The 19,690-nt window shown below is 37.3% G+C and overlaps 3 protein-coding genes across 3 annotated transcripts; 2 read left to right on the top strand and 1 right to left on the bottom strand.

Annotated features, from left to right (window-relative positions):
• Positions 1–945: 945 nt before the first annotated feature.
• LOC147495854 (uncharacterized) lies at positions 946–1,608 on the top strand. Its single transcript, XM_086568482.1, has one exon. The coding sequence runs from the start codon at positions 946–948 to the stop codon at positions 1,606–1,608; it is 663 nt and encodes a 220-aa protein (XP_086424608.1).
• A 1,867-nt stretch (positions 1,609–3,475) lies between these two features.
• Positions 3,476–8,882, top strand: LOC147495853 (mediator of RNA polymerase II transcription subunit 10b-like). Its single transcript, XM_086564579.1, has 5 exons — positions 3,476–3,716; positions 3,825–3,905; positions 3,993–4,095; positions 8,180–8,269; positions 8,618–8,882. Exons 1-5 carry the CDS (start codon positions 3,499–3,501, stop codon positions 8,687–8,689), a joined length of 564 nt encoding a protein of 187 aa, XP_086420705.1. The 5' UTR covers positions 3,476–3,498; the 3' UTR covers positions 8,690–8,882.
• Positions 8,883–13,606: 4,724 nt separating this feature from the next.
• Positions 13,607–15,592, bottom strand: LOC147495852 (transcription factor bHLH14-like). Its single transcript, XM_086564578.1, is given in 2 exon segments — positions 13,607–14,525; positions 14,528–15,592. Coding segments are annotated over 2 exon segments (1,428 nt in total). The 5' UTR covers positions 15,143–15,592; the 3' UTR covers positions 13,607–13,712.
• Between the last annotated feature and the right edge of the window lie 4,098 nt (positions 15,593–19,690).

Genomic DNA, 19,690 nt, shown 5'->3' with positions numbered 1-19,690 from the left:
AAGAGTTCTCATCAATTCTGTTCTCTCGAGCATCCCAGTTTACAATATGGGCGTTTACAAATGGCCAAGTAGCATAATTAAAGAGGCAGAATGCATTATGAGAAATTTCTTGTGGACTGGCAACCCTGCCACAAAGAAGCTTGTTACAGTGTCATGGGACAAAGTTTGTAAGCCACAAGAAGAAGGAGGTCTCGGAATTAGAAGACTTAAAGAACTAAACATGGCTCTTTTAATGAAGCTGGCATGGCACATACTTTACAAAGAGGATGACTATGCTAAATTCATGAAGCTAAAGTTTTTTACTAGAGATGGAGAGCTCATTGATTATTATACTAAATCCACAATCTGGTGCGGTGTTAAATGGGTGTTGCACGAAGTGACTAGTAATTTCGGTGGCTTCTTAGTGCGGGGAAAGGGTTGATTTATGGAGAGATGTGTGGATTGGAGAGCAATCAATCAAACAAAGCTCAAATTTGTTGCCACAACATCTAAAGGGGTGTAGGTCCAAAGTTAGTCACATTATCATTAATGGTGAATGGGCAATCCCCTTTAATTTGCGGCAATTAATGTTATATGCAGGGTACAATATGAATCAACTACCTACCATTGCAGGAGAGGACCATGGTATTTGGAAGCCAGATATGAAAGGGATTTTCTCCGTCAAGTCTGCTTTTGAGACCATTAGAAGGAAAAATGCAACTACATGGTGGAGCAAGAAAGTGTGGTGCAAATGGATTCATCCAAAGATAGCGGGTACTGGCTGGAAACTGGTGAGAAATTGTGCCGCTACTGATGAAGGGCTGCAAAAGAGAGGGTTTAGAATGGCTTCAAGGTGTTATAGGGGTTGTGAGGTATCCGAGACATTACAACATATATTGTGGGAATGCAAGGGCTCTAAACTCTTGTGGGAATGGACGGTTTGGTTTTAATACATCTTTCAACAACATGCCAGATGCTCTTAGAGTGAATAGAGGGCATAATCCTCTTATCAAGCAACTATGGGAGGCAGCAGTATTAGTTGGTATGGTGATTAATTGGAAGCAGAGAAATAAATGGCTTTTTGAGGGCAAGAAGATCACTCTAACCCAATGCAAATGTCAGATGAGAAGTCATATTCAGAATTCTTTTTGGATGACTATTGGTTACATGAATAGAGGAGCTCATGATTCTCAAATTCTTAAGAAATGGGGGTTACCGGATAAGCTTGGAAGGGCACCAATATTCAAGGACTGTAAATGGTATCCCCCGGATGGGGATGTTATTAAAATGAATGTGGATGGTGCTTCTCAAGGAAACCCAGGCCCCTCAGGCTATGGAGTTGTGTTTAGGGATAGTAGGTGTCTTTTTGTTGCTGTGGTATGCAGACACATAGACTTTGCCACAAATTATATAGCTGAATGCTTGGCTATACTTGAAGGTGTAGAATATGCGGTTCAAAGGAATTGGAAGAAGTTATGGGTTGAATCGGACTCGGTGGCTGCAGTCCATGCTTTTGGGAGTTCACAACTTCCATGGGGGATGAAGCAAAGATGGGATAAATGTAAGGAAAAGCTAGAGTACTGCAAGATAACGCCTACATGGAGGGAATGCAACTCTCTCCCCAGATAAAGTGGCCAAATATGCAGCCAGACTTACAGACAAAGGAACAACTAGTTTTGATGTAAAACCACCATGGATTACCACATGGGAGGTTCCACAACAAGTTTACTTTAGATTTGACTAAAAATCCTAGCAAAGCTCTTATTCTGATGGACTATAGGATACACATGTACCTTCTCCTCTTTTCTGTTTTTACTCTCATCAATACAATATTTGCTTACTTAGAAAAAAAAAATGATGTGTCAAAATGTGAATTGTGGTTGCGGTGGTTGTTACCATGACCATAAGACTTCTTGAACCTTTCGCAAATGTAGCATGCTATCAGAATGATGCATACGAGGGTTGGTATGTCGATTCCAATGATGAGAACATATTTCACAGCCCTTGGAAAACCTAGAAATGCATCATTAATTAATGAAATTGACTGTATAAGTGTATAGAAGCACTGTCACAAGGTGTTGGTCTTTCATTTGTGTTGTGTATTTCAATAATTTCAATAATACATTTCTTTTTACCCTAATCAAAGTTAAATTTTAGGTACTGCGTTCTAGTAGTTGCAATCACTGGTTCATAGATACATAAAGGTGGTGTTAACTTATGAGACTGCTAAAATTCCCGAGCAACATACTGAAGTCATACTGATGAAAAATTTGGTGAAGGAAAAGAAATTATTTTCCTACGCGCCTTTCAAGGTGAAGAATTAGACATTTTACTATTTGCTCTGTTTGGTTCGATGTATTTACATGCAATTGCACCTAATTCCATGTAACCACCCACAAAACAATGTTTGGTAGCAAAATGCAAATAGGCGGTTGATGCACCAAGTTGCAATTATATGCACTATATAAGTAGTTTCCATGACATCCACTTGCAGCCAAAAAAGTTGTGTAAATAGATGCAAACACAATAGAGGTGCTTTCTCTTATTTAAGATGTGAAAAAAAGTAGTGGGATAATATAACTAATTTTATAAGATGTGAAAAAAAGTAGTGGGATAATATAACCAATTTTACATCTTTTTGTCTTGGGTTTACCAAACACAAGTAAATTGGATGCAATGCAATCAGATGCAATACAATCACATGCCATTTGCAACTATTTGTCATTTGCAAGTCGGTACACTGAACCAAACAGAGCATATTATGTATGGTGGTTTGGTATAAGTTTGGACAAGAATATCAAACCGTGCCCCGAACCAAAAAAAAATAGAAACCAGAACTTCATCAGTACGTACTGAACAACAAATACTATTGTCCATTGTAACTAATTGTTGTGCAAGAGTTTTAGCCCCATTTCGTTGCTTAGCGCTGCTTCTCTTTGAATCCACAACTATTATAACCTAGTTGAACAAATTCTTTTCTTAATTCAATCGTGTAAGTTCCAGTTGTTATAATTACTAATTTGAGATTTGGTTCAATTAGTATTGTAGGTTAATCAATTGAGCACTAGCAAACGTTTTTGAGTTGGGTTTGGAAAGTTAGGCAAAATATTGTTTGTCTTATGTCTGTCTGTGCCCCCTTCTTTCTTCACAACTTCACTCTCTTTCTCTCCCCAGCCGACCTCTTCCCTACACCCCTCTTCACTTGTTCCCTCTCCCATGACTCTCTTGCGCTCATAACTCTTTTCAACCAAACCCAACTCTCTCTCTCTCTTCCTACGCCCCAATGCATTGCAGTTATTCTAGTTAATTAGAAAGTGGTGTGATTAGCAAATTTAAGTTGGCTATTAGGAAATATTTATGTTTGTATTCATGGCATACGGTGCAACCTCCGAAAAGAGTAGCTCGCTAGCATTCCTCTTGTTATCAAACTCATATATATCAAACTTATCACGATATTTCACGGCATTTTGTTGTATAAAACACAAGCTAACTCAAATTTAACAATTCCCAAAAAAAAAAATGGATGTACCTCAAAACTCATCATCATCATCAGCAACAACAGCAAACGCAAATGGCGGAATCACACAACAATCCAATGACCAACAACAAGATGAATCAAAGCAGAATCTTAACAACGTTATTAATTCCATTGACAAAACCCTTGGCCTTCTTCACCAACTTCACCTCACTGTTTCTTCTTTCAACGTTGCTTCTCAACTCCCTCTTCTCCAACGTGTGTATGTAAACGTAACTTAAAATTCAATTTAACGTAAGTCTGTATTGTCAATTTTGTTTAATTTTATTTCTAACTAGTCAAGTTTGAAACTTTATTGTTTTTTTGGCAGAAATGCTCTTGTTACGGAACTCGATACGATGCAGAGGTTATCGGAGAATTGTAATATTCAAGTTCCTATGGAGATTGTTAAGTGAGTTTTATTTCTTAGAAGCATTTTTTTTTTGTGGTTTTTGCTGTTTGGGTGTTTGTTTATTTTGTGATTTGTTTTCATGTATAGTTTGATTGATGATGGGAAGAATCCAGATGAGTTTAATAGAGATGTTATCAATAGTTGCATTGCCAAGAATCAGATTACTAAAGGCAAAACCGACGCGTTCAAGGTAGTTTTGTTACATTGTATTACACTTCGTTCATTTCATTGTTCTCGTATTGATTGTCTGTAATTGCTATGTAATGATGTTAGTGGAAAATATTATTTTGGCATATAACTGTTTGTATAGTCAATTCGTCGGTTTTGTTGATGGAGTTGACATTTGAGTTATCCATGTCAACTCCCACTTGTGATTGGCATCATGTTATAACGATCAGCTCTAGTGCTTTCTTTCTACATGCCCTATTGATCCTTTATAACCTTTTCACAGGTTAAAACCAATGTTCATGTCCTTGAAAACACATACAAGCCATTAACCATTTTTGCAACTCTGCTACCCTCAAAATACCACTGCTCAGTTGATAATTGATGCCACTTGTATTTGCGAGTTTTGTAACCATGTTCATTTTTACCATAATACGACGAAACCAACTTTGCTTTCCACGGAGTGCATCAGTCTTAGGAACACCGCAATAAGCTTTAATCTCATTAGTTTCATTAAGGACTCTTTTCGCTTCTTTCTCCTTTAAAGCAGTATCTTTTGCAGCTTTTCTTGCCGCGTTTTCTTCCTCAGCTTTCTTTTTTCGCTCTCTCTTCATGTATCTTCATCAATGGTGCTATATCATCTTGATCATCATCCCCCAAAAGATTAAACGGGTTTACTAGCATCATTGTTAACAACACAACAAGCCAACCTCTCAAAACCCAACTTCTTTTGTCCTTTTATAACAAACCCTATTCCATGAGAGAAAGTGAGGGTTTGTGGGAAGAAGGAAAGTAGGAAAACGAGGCGTGTACTGGAAACAGAAGAGGGTTTTGCCTTAAGAGTGTGAAGGATTATTTATAGAGAGGTTGTGAGGAGAGAGAGTGTGGGAGATTACTTGCTGCACAAGCGCAATGATTCTAGAAAAGAGAGAGAGTCCTAAACTTCCTTCTATCAAGGATTGTGTCTTGGTACGAAATCTAAACATCCTTCTATCAAGGATTGTATTCGTTGTTTTCGGGTTAGTGTGGTCATCATTCAAGAAACTAAATTGGAATCCATCTATTCTCACTTGGATAATGATATTTGAGGGATTCCTAATGTGGATTGGGTTTTCCTTCCTTCCATAGGTACTTTAAGGGGGATTTGTGTCCTTCCGGACAAGGACAAGGTGCCAATGTTTGAGTCTGAAGTTGGCTCTTTCTCTGTAACTATTTTGTGTGTTTTAAATGGTGAGACTTTGGAAGGGTTTTACCGGTGTTTATCGTCCTCCTTATGGTAGAAATTTAGATAGCACGCTTTGGGGGTGAACAATTTGATGGTATTTTTGCTTTTGTCAGTGGTTTGCCTTGGTGCATAGGAGGGGATTTCAATGTTCTGAAATTTTCTCATGATAGAAAAGGTGGGAGACGTATTAATAAGAGGAGAAGTTTTGAGGATTGTGTGAATAGATGTGAGCTGATGGACCTTCCTCTTAATGGTAACTTGATGATATTTTTGCTTTTGCCAGTGGTTTGCCTTAGTGCATAGGTGGGATTTTCAATGTTCTAAGATTTTCTCATGATAGAAAAGGTGGGAAATGTATTAGTAATAAGATGATAAGTTTTGAGGATTTTGTGAATAGATGTGAGCTGATGGACCTTCCTCTTAGTGGTGGAAAGTGCAACTGGTCTAATATCAAGAAAAAGAGAAGAAAATGATACAATTCAATGACAAATGTAGAGTATCCTCATCTGGATGAAATTGGCTCAAACCCAACCCATTAGACCGTAAAGTTCAAATTCCTGTTACTATCTATGACGTTTATATTGTAAACTGTTTGAATCAACAGTTTAACACAAAAATGTTTCTCTTCCCTACTAGTGAATTTTCTTATGTGAAGAAGTTCAAAGGATGTGCACCTGACATAGGGATTACTGATTATTATTCATGCTGAAGTAGATTATCCATTGTGGGGAGCAGAGGAGGAGGAGAAACATTTGAGGGAACCTTGACCCTCCAGATGTGCTTTTAGCAGAAGAGTTGGGGATATATGAGAAGTAGGAGGTTTTACCAATATCGTAGGAGGTATTATCAAATCTAAAATGTTTGTACTTGATATTTAATGATGTCAATGGGAACTAAATATTTTGGCGTACAATTGTTTCCTTACTATATTTGTGGTTTTAGATGATAGAGGTGACATCTAACATATCCATTTAAACCCTACTTGCTTGTCACTTTTGCTTTCTATCTGTTTAGATACACTATTGATTCTCTGTAGCAAATGTTCGTGTCCCTGCATGACACTGTACAAGTCATTCTCAGAGTAGCAACTTTGCTGCCGTTATGCTTCTGAATATTTTCCTTGTGCCGTTGTAATTAGGACCCTCTCAGCCTCTCTTTCTAAACTAAGCCAATATTGTTGATGAAAAAGTGAATATGATAGTATAAAGGGAGAGCCTGTTGCCAAAAACAAAGGCAAGGAAAGGAGACAAGAAAAGGAAAATCCAGATGACACTGCATATAGCTACTAAATGTAGAGTTCCTCATCCGCTAGAATTTGGGTCATTCCCACTCTCTCAATCTTTCTTCACTACTCAGATCACAAAATCGGGTTCTGTTACTGTCTATGACATTTAGTTGTGAATTGCACGAATGACCAGAGAAATGTCTCTTTATATCTAGCTAATTTCCCACAAAATTGCATCCGGAATGCCACCCCAGAGTTTTTCTATCAGGGGATAGGTCCCACGAAAAGGAGGATAAAAGTTCTGTTTGAAATCTGAATTCGCTCCAAGCAACGCTAGTAATTGCTGTGAACATGGGAGATAGATTAGCCCGTAACTTTGTAGGAGGGGCAGACATTAAAGAAATTTTGCATGTTGTAATATTTTATCAATGCTTAGAAGCAAAGGCAGATACTTTGGATGGAATGTTGACACTCCAATCTTCCACATGCATTTTAAGTGGATTTAATTGCTTTCAAATCTGAGGAAACCCTAGCCTATCATTCAGGTCACATCCATAGCCAATGGACACAAGGTCTTTTGCTATCAGTCTCAACCGATTAGTCTATAATAGTGCATTTTTTTCCCACCCTGAGGAGATGTAAAACAACGAGAACTCACTGCAAGGCACACTTTCTCTCAAATCTCAAATATCTTCCCAAAAGTCCAACTCATGCAATGTATGTCACAAGTCATTATTGATTTGTGATGATAATTACATACATGCATTTAAGGCTCCATGAAATATCATGTAGTTTGTAGTCTTTGCTATGTTTGTTTGTGTAGCCAACTTATGGCAAGCACTGTTTACTAGAGTAAGTAAAAAGTGCAAAAGGTAGGAGAAGGTGATGTAATGGCTAGATGAAACACCAGAGCAGGAAAGGAAACATAGTCACGATAGAACCCCCAACCCCCTCCCTCCCCCTGACCCACACACTCACTCAGAGAGAGAGGGAGATATCCAACAACTCCAACAGGAATCAAACATCTCGATACCCTATATATATGATCAAATTTGCTTTTCCTTGTCATCCTTGTAGATATTTGTTGACAAAGTAAAAGTTTTAGGTCTGATATAGTATGCAACTGATTGTGTTATATTTATTTGCAATGAATTGTGGCTTTCCAAAGTGTTTTTGTTGTTTCCTTGTTCTTTGCTTTGGAAGTGGTTCTGAAAAGGCTATGTCAATTTATCTAAAAAAAACGTAAAAGGGATATGGAAGAGCGAGAGCACATGTGTTAACTAAATCTAGGGTGCAACTCAGGTAGGTTGAGAAGTCCATGCTCAATCAGTTGGGCATTTGTGGGCCTTGCCTCAGAATTTGGTGGCTCATGCTTGGTGACATTGGATAACAGACAGTTTTTTAGTGAAAACTAATTCGATGTCATCAGCATCCATTCTTTTCATCTGCTTTATGTAGCACTTGGGAAATGCGTTTGTTTAATTAATTAATTAATTACTGTTTGTTAGGAGTGGTTCTAAAAGCACTAAGAATTGTTGATTTGTTATGAATGCTTCGTACTTAAATTTCTTGTCCATGATGACTGTCAGTTGATTCCATAGACTGATTTCTCCCAGTTTTAATAACCACTTTCACTTCTCCTTTACCTAAATTCTTCAGAGTTTGCGCCGGTATCTTTTGGAGGAACTAGATCAAGCATTCCCTAATGAAGTAGAAGCTTATAGGGAGATACGTGCAACTTCTGCTGCTGTAAGTTGAACCCTACTTTCTATCATATTGTGCACTACTGTGCATGGTTTATTTTGTTCTTGTGATTTGTGAATTAAGAGTTATCACCTCACTGATTAAGATCAAGTAACTTTATAAGATTTAAACTAAAGAACTGTAAAAATCATTTAATACCAAAACAAATTGTTGACCTGTTAATAATTTTGCTGAATATGAAACATCACATTGCATGCACAAAATCTCATTTCAGTTACAACCAGTGTAAACTTTTTAGATCCACAAAATGCTTATTGCTGACATTCTCGTTAGTTCTAGTTTATTGTAACTTACCAATTAGAACAAAAGGTTAATTTCTGAAATCTCATGCAGGAATCAAAGAGGCTTGCACAAGCACAGACTAGTTTACCAAATGGAGATGTTAAAGTTAAGAACGAACATTAGCTACTCGGTCCTTGCTTTGCTAGGGCATTAGTTCTATATGGATGGATTGTATCTCTTATACAAAAGGAAACATGTCGAGCTTCTGGAGTTATAATTCCTTTGTAAGTTTGTTTGTATATGCCCACAGGCCACAACTCCGCATAATATGTTAAATTAAGTTTCAAAAAATTATAATGGATTTTTTTAAGGGAAACTAATTGTACTGTTTTTTGCTTGTTGTAATCTATCCAAATGGCGTCAAATTCATCTCTAAAGGGCCATTTGGTAAGACCAGAATGGAAAAGGAAGTTTGTTAGAATGTTGCCTGGGAAATTGCTTCTAAAAGGTCATAACTTGGCGTCAGCCCTAAGAATCATTTTCCTTTTCTTTCTTTTTGCTTCAAGTGGGAGTTTAACTAGTTGTTGGGGGTTTGGGTAGATGGAGAATGGTAATTTTTTTTCTCAAAGTTTTTAACTTTTAAATTGCGCTTCTAAAGCCTTGAACAAGTAATGCAAATTTTTTCACAAAAGATACTTGAGCCTTTAGTGCAAATCATCAATGAGATACTTCTCTGCCCTCCCTGGCTACTGGGATATGCTGTTTTCCTCTAGGACCTTGGAAAAGAATAACTGCTTGCTACATGTCTTTGGGATTTCACCGCTAGAGTCTTACCAAAAAATAGTGCAAATACCAATCTGCTCTGCACTTTTCAAGTGGAAGCATAGTTTTTACTAGCTTTTGGGGTTAAACTTATTGAGTCCCCGCCTGCTCACCTGTTCAAGTTCACAATTTGCTAGGAAATTTGCATTTGTTTTATTGGCCAAACTAATGATCTTCAACGACTTTTCTCTCAGTTACCAAAAAAACAAACTACTTTTCTCTCGGCAGTGACCCCACTGACTTGTTGATCGATTACTATAAGTCAAACAGCGTTTCTGTTTCTAGTATACAACCATATGCTGAATTGCTGATGTTCTTAATTCAATAATTGTGATTTGTGATACGTGCCAATGAGTGGACTTTATTTTATTCAATACCCTATTAGCTTGATTACGAGGAATAGTTTCGGGTTTGTTCTGTTCCTAACTTTTTAAATGTTTTTCACAATGAGAAGATACTGATTAAGAATGATATATTATAAAGAAATGAATTCGCATGAACCACTTGTAAGCTTATCACATGTTTTAGTAGTGTTGCTATGAGCTCAGGTGAGGAAGATTCTATAAAAGTCAACATGAAAGTTTCCAAAAGAACGGTCACTCACAAAAAGCTCCAAGAAAAACGTGCCATGAAAATTTGCAAACATCAGTCCTAAGTGGCAATGTTTTTCATACGAACTTGATTTAGATTCAGAAAGTAGTCAAAGTATTAATGCGAAATGATTTCCTTGACGAATATATGGTACACTTGCATGATGGTGCAACTGTGCAAGGTCTCGAAGTCCATCCCACTGCTGTTTCGCCTGTTGGCTGTTTGTGAATGGTGATTCACGTTTTTTCATCGGACTCTTATCACTCATAACTGCATGTGTACGTGTAGTGTGTATGTGTATGTGTCCGAGTCCAAAAATCTTCACTTTTATTTCCATCACCGACCTCTTACTCCTACAATTGAAATTAGACATTGTCACCTTCGGACTTCGGTGGTGATTATCGGTAGACGGTAGTGACACTTTGAGGACACAATTTTATATTATTTCATTTCCGTTCTGTTATGTACTTTGGTGTCTTCGCTTGATAACTAGCTAGTTCATTTTCTTAGACTGAAAGTTGCACAGATCTACTTTAGATTTAGATTTAGATTTTTTTTCGGCGCGAAAGAAATAGACAACCCGACAACCCGTTACACGTTCCCTGTAAATGTCTATTATCCGAGAGATTAACAAGACATTACACAAAGTGTTTATGACTTGGCTCTAATTTAAATGAAGAAAGATGATAGTTTTGGTTGATGAGAATGACTAGTCTTCATGAGTAAAAAGATGTTTACGTATCAAATTTTTGTGTGAGCGATTAGGAGATGAGAATTTGTTCCAGGGTGAGCCAATGTTAGAGTTATAAGTTTGCGACACAATTTAAATAGTTTGTTTGTTCACACATTGATTTGCTTGTTTCTTTTTAAGCTTTTTTCTATGACATGTTTTTTTTTAATGAATATAAAATAATTATTTTTTACGTAAACAAACAATTGTTAATTTATTCAATAATCAATTTACATTAATTTACATAATAATAGAGATTTCCAATATTGAAAGTGTAGAATGGCAACTACTAGTTGGATAAGTTAATTAGTTTATTGGACTACATAATATAATTAATTGGATATGATGTAGTTCTAAGTACTTGTTACTCTTGTTTTATCAATTTATATAGTAAATTTTGAAGAAGTTGTCTATTTTCACTCTATGATTAAATCAAAAGTAACTTGTGAAATGTTCTAAGTATTTATTTATTTTTTTTACCGCTAATCACCCATCACATTAAAATTTAAACTTGAGTGAGATCACAATCTAAAGTTGCAATACATTTTGGAAGAGACTCCATGTCTTGATTCCTAATAGCCCACCTAGCAAGTTCATGGGCCTCCCCGTTAAATGACCTACTAATCCAATGCAAATGAACTATACTCCGAGACATAACCTTATTAAGAGAAAGCTTTGAAGCTGTTACAATGGACTCTAATTGCAACTCTAGGTTCTCAAAAGAAGTAAAAGGTGCCAGATTTGCTAGAGTTTGAATCACTATTTGCTTATCTCCTTCTATGAGAAAGCAACTTGCAGATAGAGTTCCAACCAAGTGGATAGTAGTTTCAACTGCCACAAACTTTGCTTCTTCAGGGCTTCGAACTTTGAAAGTTCAAGAGGCAAAGAACAATGGCTTTCCTTCCATATTCCAAGCTATCACTCCCACTGCACCTGCTCCTCTCCCCCCTTCCCTGTCAAAAGAGGCATCAAATCGTATATTAAAGCAATCTTCATTAACAACTGGGAGCGATTAAACCATATTCAAAGGATTAGAGTTAAGGTTAGAGATACGAAGGGACTCCTCTTCTTCTTTGTCTATTTTATATGCTTCCAAGCATTTGTGCCATATAGCCACTACTCCTCTTATGACGCCCTCTTTGTTGAAGTTTGTATGCTCAAACTTATACAAGTTCCTTGCTTCCCAAATGTGATGCATGACTATACAAACTAGCTAGAAGCCCTTTGGCTGCGATATCCTCATTCTTGTTGTGACACCAATTGACAACCTCGTCAAGCCACTGTCTTATGCTCTAATCTGAATACACTTCAACTCTCAAGTTGATAGGGTTAGCGAACTACAAACTCTTTGTCCATTCACAAGTCAAGAAGATATGTACTGGCCGGTGTCTCAATACAAGATTCACAGAAGGGGCAACTCATATCCCTTTCTATCTTTCTTTGTAGCAACCGATCTCCTGTAGGTAGTGCTTGCATATGCATCTTCCAAATAAAGTGTTGTCATTTACCAGCCAATTTCAGCTTCCAAATCTTAGCTACATTTTTCTTCTGATAAGAAGATGAATGTGTACTCCAATCTTCATCGGAGAAAAAGCTGAATGCAGATCTCACAAAAAAAGGTCGTTTGAAGAATGATTCCATACGAGCTTATCCCTCTCTATCTCAGGCCTAATTGTCAAGGTTTGAATGAAGTGAGTTATTTGGGGTGGGAACATATCATTCAGCTTAGGTATATCCCATTGAGCACCGCCATCCAACATCAACTCAGCAACCCTAATGTTTTCCAAACCCTTTGGCATAACCATGTGGTCTTTGAGAACAATGGTTTTACCATTTATCTGTAGCCAGGGGTCTTTAAAGACCGAGATCTCAATACCATGTCCAATCCTCCAAATCAAACCTTTATTGAACTCATCATAATATTTGTGTACTCCTTTCCAGAAGTATGAAGCATTTGAGACAGGTTCAGGGTTTTGCCCTAGCCATTTATTACCATATATGTGCAATGACACTACATCTCTTTGCACATAGAGCTGCACATACATTACAATTTTTATTTTTTTGTTTTGGTAAAGGTACATAACTTTACATGTGTGGACCCATGTGTTGAAAGTTGAAACATGTTGAAATTAATTGGGTACGGTGGAAATTACAAGATCCCCTGTGGGCACACCTAATATCAACAAATGAGAAGTTTAATTCTATGGATAAAAGAGACAATGCATAGTTGGTTATTGGTCCAAGTTTCACCAAGAGACTAGTAGTATTTGGTTTTGGTGGAATCCAAGGTGAATTTTAGGGGTGACTTTTATAGAGGTTGTGAGCAAGTACTTGGTATGACACATGTGGTGGTATGGACATGTATGCTGTTAGGATAGGCGACACATCCTCACAGGTTGTACGTGTGTAGTAACTCAAGGTATTATGTTGTTTGAGGCTGTCATAAAAAGAGTGTGGTTAAGAATGTAATGATGATGAGAGTGTGGTTAAAGATGTGATGATTGTAATGATTTGAGTATTGCAGTGGGTAAAGACCTGATACTAATGATGACAATGATGAGGGTGGCAGGTGATGATGAAGTCGAGTAACGAGTCGTTGATGTTGAACCGATTTTAATGAGTGAGCGAGTGCTTGTGTTCTTCGAGTCGAGTCGAGCTGGCGGAATCATTGTGTGTGGACTGTGTGTACATCATGTGCTTGAGAGATAGGATGTCCCTTACATTCCCTTTCCCGGTTATTACTGGGAGAACTTAATTAATAATCATATAATATAGATAGTGTCAAAATTTTAACCTAAGCACCTAAATTTTGTTTTGAGATTGATCACTACCTTTCTCTTATACTTTTTCTCATATACCGAATTTACCTGCTTTTTTCTATCCAAGTCGGTTATATTCTTATTTACAACCCTTGTTTTTTTTCATAACTGCGTAAACTCTAAACAACAATGCTAATATGAAGTAAATTAGAGCTATATAGCGGTTAGATATGATAAGAGAAAACTAGGATATTTGCTTATTTTACAAATTAATACAAGCAAAACTCCGACGAAGAAGTTAGAATTATTCTTCTAATCTGCTAATGAGTGCAGCTTTTACGCTCTCTTCACTCCTTAAGTCCTCAGGAAGCCTGACCACTACATCCAGCAGCACCAGTTCATTGACGCTAGACAAACTCGCATGATGGACTTGAAAGTCGAGGTCTCTAAGTGCATTCATCACTTTTGCTGATGGGTGGTTCCTATCTTCGCATTGGACTCTTATCATTGCGTCCCCTCCAAGAATCTTCACCTCTACTTCCACCACGACAAACCCCCCAGAATTAGATTTAGACGTTGAGTGGTGATTATCAGTGGTGATACTATGATGACATTGGTCTTCCCGAGTTACTCTTTCCTTCTTTATTCTCTTGCGTTCTTTGTGACATTCTGTCTCCAAATCACCAATCTTCGCCTTAAGCTCATTGATGTATGACACGGCATCTGCTAGCAAAGATGCTTTGTCCATCCTCGACACATTAGGGACTACAGCTCTAAGTGCGTAAAACCGATGATTAAGCTTCTGCCTTCGTTGTCGCTCAGCCTCAACATGGTTCATTGACATGTTCAGCCCGTTACCTGGTTTTCTTCCTCTTTTCTTCGGCTTCCTCTTTTCCATAGTCGCTTGACTCGCTTCTACAACTGGACCATCTGAGCCTGAATGCTCAGAGTCCAACGAAGAGGATAGCCCGCAAGCCAGTGGTCCGTCCTTGTGCGTTTCTGTTTCAGTTTCTTTGTGCACCTCAGCAGTTATGCCAATATCTGCAAACGCAAGATATCGATCAACAAATGGAGCTAGACCACCTGGGCTAGCTTGTTTCGAGACGAAGCCAGCCTGGTCGAACCAAATACAGACTTGGCATGTTGCACTAGTTCCCAGTTCTCTCTGAGCAAGTCCGACGAACCTAATTCAATAGTCCCACTCAAAGTAGGAATACACACCAATGTCTGAATGCCATGCATTTGAGCTTCTTTAGTTCTCTCACTGTTGTACTGCTGAAGCTCTTGAAGACCAGTCAGCCATACATAATTGCCACTCCCATAAGCACTGGCTGGTATGTCGTCACCAACTGCAAAAGACCGCGTTAATGACATCGTATAAAACCATTCAATATCAGTGACATCTCCTTCCATAGACCAATCGGTCGTCTCCAGTAAGTAGTCACTTATTAGTCCTTTGAGTGCTTTCTTTTGCTCCAGCCCAACTCCAAATGTATTGTTGTTCACTTGAGTGTTGGGCTGTTTAGTGATAGTATCTTTGGTACCACAAAAATGGCCATCACCCCAAGCCAATACCAGTCCACCATTAACATCCTCGGATTTTTGCCAGAAGATGGCGTAATCCCACTGTTCAGGTCGGCTTTCGACAAAAAACTGGAGTGTTTGTTGGAGTGTTGATGATGTTTCTCGACAAGGTGAGTAGATTGAAGATGGTGTCAATGAGGAAGTGCTCATCTTTCTATACTGTGAAAACACTTGAATTGGTAGTAATGGAATGTAATGTTATAAGCTAATATAAGCGTGGAAAGGATGGAGACGTCAATATAGTAACGATCAGGGATTTGTGGTTTGATATAGAAGTAATTTTAGGCAACAAAAAAAAACCAGAGATCAACATCCTATGATAATGAAATTGCTTAAAAATCTGTCATCACTCAGCAGTGTGGGCCGAGTTCCTTTGTATGTCCGCATTTTCGTACTATTGGCCACCATTACCATGTGATTGAAAGTGAATTTCTTTATGTTATTCATTCATATAATGGAGTGACTGAGTGGGACTTGACATTTGTTTGGTGTAATATGTGGTCTTAAAGAAAAACGTGCTTTAAGTGTAGCTGTAAAATGTCCCTATTTGTTTGCACGGGCACCCGAGTAAATTGAGACCTAATAATATCCACAATTCTACTACAGTGCAAGTGTTTGTTTACTGCTTTAAACTCTTTATCATCAATATCAAAAAAAAAAGTACTCTTTATCACTTTCAGACTTTCAGTTCTGATTTGCAGATGTTATTGGAAAGACCATCATAGAACATTTCTGGTATAACATGGTGGCATGAGGGGAACAACCAGGAAGGGTCTAGGCATTGGGTGTCAAGGACAATTGCGTTGGTTCTTCTTTAATTTTAGTGCATCAACTACCTATAATCAATGTTGCATTTTTCATAATATCTGTAAGTTCCAATTTTTACTAATCACGTACGATTCCCTGAATACAATCATTGGCGGAGCCAGGGTCCCCGGGCACACATGTCGTATCCTCAACATATTATATATATATATATAAGTTCCAATTTTTACTAATCACCTACGATTCCCCGAATACAATCATTGGCGGAGCCAGGGTCCCGGGCACACCCTGTCGTATCCTCAATATATATATATATATATATCTATATATATATATATATATATATAGGTCCGGCTAGGGTGACATCATAACTATGACATCCTTATTGTACATCCTATCGAAAAATGTATTTAACAGTGAATTAGTGTATGATTTTTTTGTATATATAATCTACTCTTCGTGGATTATATATCTACAAAAAATTAAATTTCAATCCAATATGTAGAACTTTGTTAATCTGCAGGTGTTTAAGTTTCTTGATTTTATCTAACGAGCCAGAAATAATTTTAAGTTTGACAAGGAAATTTAGAAATATCGAATTGAGCTAATTTTTGTAGAGATATAATCATGAAGAGTATATTATATCTACAAAACCATACACTAATTCATTGTTTAACGCATTTTTTGATAGGATGTCTAATAAGGATGTCACCCTAAATTCGGACCCAAGCTAATTTTTTGTAGAGATATAATCCATAAAATTGTTATGGTTATCACTTAAGACTTAATCACTATACTCAACCCAAATAAATAGTAAGCCCATACATATTTCTCTCTTCCTCTTTTTGTAGTTTTCTACCCGATCACACATAACAATTTGTCATTGATCACTCTAGATTTTTCCACTAAAGCCACTAGCCTACTCGGGTGTTTTTTTTTTCTCAAATAATTAACATTCTTACACAATTTTATTTTCAATTTTCTTTAATCTCAGTCAAGATTTTTCTGGAGTGAATTATATTCTTATTGAAGGGGCCATTACAACGCATAGTAACTAATAGGGCCACAATCTATTAGCATATATACTGTGTGTTGTGAAAACGGTTTCAGATTTTGAAGTCTATTTTAATGAGAATCTATTTTATTTGGATGTGTTGGTTGTGGCGTTTCATATGTAATTTTTTTTAAATCCATATGCATGATTGTTATTCTCAGGTGATCTCAAGTTTGGTGTATATAACCTCAGCTTGTATTAATCCAAACTTACAGTCAGTTTGTTCTTTCCAGTTGGATACTTAGATTCTTCTAAAGTACTTACTATATAGCTTAAACACTTAAGTTGTTTTCATTTAAAGGGAAACAGAACTGAATTTCATTAATTATTGTTGCTTGTGCAGGCAGGTTAAGCATGTTAGATACTACATGCAATGAGATGTATCAGAAACTTAACTTTTGAAATTAGAATTTTGTGCATCCGTGTATAACAAATTAAGCTTTGGTCTTGAGAAGTAATAATATATATTTTTTAAAGGGCTGGTAATATTGATCATATCAGAATTCCCATTTTTTTTTTAGTCATATATATGGTTCTCTAGGTCTGATTGTGTTGAACAAGGGATGTAAATGGGGTGGGTCGGGGTTGGCTCACCCTCACTCAATTTTCTGGCTCCACCACTGAATATATTGCATCCCAGATACCAACATTAGATATGACAAATGCTGTTTGTTTTATCCTAAAAATCAATGAATATTAATTTCGAATGGGTAGAGGCTATTTTCTGGGTTGGGTCCACATTGAAACGCAAGCTAAAGTAGAGCGAGACCTCTATTTTATTATGTAAAACTAATTATCATGTGAATGAATTAGGGATGGTCCCCATTATCTAATTAGTATGGGTTGCAATTAGAGCATCTTCAATCTAGACAACAACTCAAACATCAACACCAAATTGTTGAAAATTGGATAAAATTCATCTTTTGTAAATGTCTATTTTTATCCCGAAGGATTAACATGATATTACACCAAGTGTTTAAGACTTAGCTTTAATTTAGATGAAAAAAAATAATGGTTTTAGTGAATGGTAACGGCTGCTCTTCATGAGTAAGAAGATGTTTTCGTGTTGAGCACCTTGGAGCGAGACTAGAACTCAAGTGTGTTGAAATCAAGTGTGATGGAATCAAGCCAACGTAATTCTGGGGGTGGTTTTTATAAGTGTGATGAGCATGTAGTTGGTAGGACATGTGTGGTGGTATGGATAGGTGTGCTACTAAGATGAGCGACATGTCCTCACAGGCTACACATGTGTGGTGGTTCCAGCTATTATATTGTTTGAGTTGGTATATATGGAAAGAGTGTAGTCAAAGAGGTAATGATGGTAGTGATTTGAGTGTTACAGTGAGCTAGTGGTGATAGTAATGAGTCTTGAGGTGATTATGGGAGATTAGTCAAATGTAGTATGCCACGTGTCGCCAATGATGGACTGAGCATGTGGTGTTGTCCTGTAGTATAAAGATGCTCCAAGTTGTAAGTCGCATGTCTGGATTCATTATGAGTTGGTGGAGTTGATGTAATCTGGAGTAGGAGATCCCTTACACTAATCATTCATCAACATATATAAAAAAAAACTTAACAACCCACACCAAATGGAACCTGAACCAAAATGTGATTCCATTTGGTATCAAGGTTGTTGAAACAACAAATGCACGAAGCGGATGTATAAGAACCGCATAGTTTTCCAAGTTTCGCATGGGACTGGGCTTCCGTTGGGGGCAGTTTTATAAGATTTGTGTGGGCTGTCTTAGTGCCAATATTCGTCGAAAGGTTCCATTGGTAAAAAATTGAAGAGGTTAGGTTGTTTTAACATGGAATATTGTCGCACGGTTTAAATGCATGAATATGTTCATAGTGCCAATATTCGTCGAAAGGTTCCATAGGTAAAAACTGGAAGAGGTTAGGTTGTTTTTTTTTCTTTGTTTTGGATTAGTAGAGGGTGGGGATGGGGTAGGAGTGGATCAGAGTGAAAGTGAGGGGGAAAAATGAGCAAACCGCGCGGCTGTGTTAGAATTTATAGTAAGGAGCAATGCATTTTAATAACGAGTCTTTCTACATGAACAAACTATTTTGAACAAACTCTAGAGAACAAACTGACGTGGCAAGCAAAGAGACCTTGATTGCAGTACTTCTTGGAGCAATACACATGCACCCCTGCTTGATGAGTGCCACATCAGTTTGTTCAAGAGAGTTTGTTCAAAAGAGTTTGTTCATATAGAATTTTTGTTTAATAACAAGTGCATGGGCTTGGGCTTTTATAGTGTGTGTCTCTTCAAGTTCTGAGTGGGCTTTCGGCTTTTCTGGTTCAATTTATCAAGTTCATTGTGGACTTGGGTCATGGTTTATCAACAGCCATTTGTTTAGTGATGCCCGATTTGGGTGCGTGCTTGATGAAGATGTTTGGTGCTGCCATGATTTGGTGTTTGAGTTGGGTCCAAATATTGCTGATTTTCACATCTCCATATTGATGATGCTTGATTTTAGGAATGGCCCAAATTTTCAAAAATATTAAGATCTCGACCCCCATTTTTTTTAAATTTTTTTTGATAAAAGAATATAACTACAAAATGAAATATAAACATAAGAGTCTTTGTGAAGGAGATCCTCACCGAGATCAATCCAAAACACCATAAATACATGAGGAAAATTGGAAGAATAACAAATGTCTTACACCCGAACACGGTAGCATATCATGGCCAAGCAACAATGTCATTCCAATTGAACACCAAGTCCCCGACGCAAAGAGTTAGATCCTCTCACTAGATACTAACATCCAATACCATAGAAAGTACTTTACCCCCAAGCAGGCACGATCCATTCTAGCCTCCTTGCCCGTAAAATTTTTGTTATTTCGCGTATTCTAGATCACCTAAATGATAGCA

The sequence above is a fragment of the Coptis chinensis genome, chromosome 6, assembly GCF_015680905.1.
Source record: "Coptis chinensis isolate HL-2020 chromosome 6, ASM1568090v1, whole genome shotgun sequence".
Lineage (NCBI taxonomy): Eukaryota > Viridiplantae > Streptophyta > Magnoliopsida > Ranunculales > Ranunculaceae > Coptis > Coptis chinensis.
Note: the sequence above shows the minus strand (reverse complement) of the source record. Positions and strands in the feature narration are given on the sequence as shown.

Excerpts from the sequence above, each read along its gene's own strand:
- LOC147495854 (XM_086568482.1), top strand. The coding sequence starts at position 946 with ATGCCAGATGCTCTTAGAGTGAATAGAGGGCATAATCCTCTTATCAAG.
- LOC147495853 (XM_086564579.1), top strand. The coding sequence starts at position 3,499 with ATGGATGTACCTCAAAACTCATCATCATCATCAGCAACAACAGCAAAC. Across the intron at positions 3,906-3,992 it reads GTTCCTATGGAGATTGTTAA|TTTGATTGATGATGGGAAGA; the intron begins GTGAGTTTTATT and ends TTTCATGTATAG. Across the intron at positions 8,270-8,617 it reads TACGTGCAACTTCTGCTGCT|GAATCAAAGAGGCTTGCACA; the intron begins GTAAGTTGAACC and ends AATCTCATGCAG.